At 32.5% G+C, this 302-nt stretch overlaps 2 protein-coding genes across 2 annotated transcripts in view; both read right to left on the reverse strand.

Annotated features, from left to right (window-relative positions):
* LOC119591010 (keratin-associated protein 19-2-like) overlaps positions 1-302 on the reverse strand; it is a 9,245-nt gene that overhangs the window by 3,622 nt on the left and 5,321 nt on the right. The gene's annotated exons all lie outside the window — the stretch shown is intronic.
* Positions 89-302, reverse strand: part of LOC119591009 (neuropeptide-like protein 31) — a 580-nt gene continuing 366 nt past the window's right edge. Inside the window, exon 2 of the mRNA XM_037939742.1 lies at positions 89-262. Within this exon, the coding sequence (XP_037795670.1) occupies positions 222-262 (41 nt within the window). The 3' untranslated portion in view covers positions 89-221. The remainder of the gene's footprint in view (positions 263-302) is intronic.

Genomic DNA, 302 nt, shown 5'->3' on the forward strand with positions numbered 1-302 from the left:
ATTTTTAATTATTGTATATCGTGTTTACCCGAAAGGACATCAAACGCTGATATTAGTATATTCTTTATTTCATATTTAACGCCCATAACCTGAAAGTTAAACAAACTTATACTTAGTTAAAGAGGACACTACATTATTTCAAGAAATGTCACATGTTAACAAAATGACCTGCTCAGATTATTACTCCAGAAATGATCTTTATACACCTAGAAACGAAGTGACTAATTACCGTATCCGCCATATCCACGACCGAAGCCACCGCCTGTTAAAAGATTAATACATTTTTAATAGCTTTAAGTTCC

This window comes from Penaeus monodon, chromosome 28 (genome assembly GCF_015228065.2).
Source record: "Penaeus monodon isolate SGIC_2016 chromosome 28, NSTDA_Pmon_1, whole genome shotgun sequence".
Classification (NCBI taxonomy): Eukaryota; Metazoa; Arthropoda; class Malacostraca; order Decapoda; family Penaeidae; genus Penaeus; species Penaeus monodon.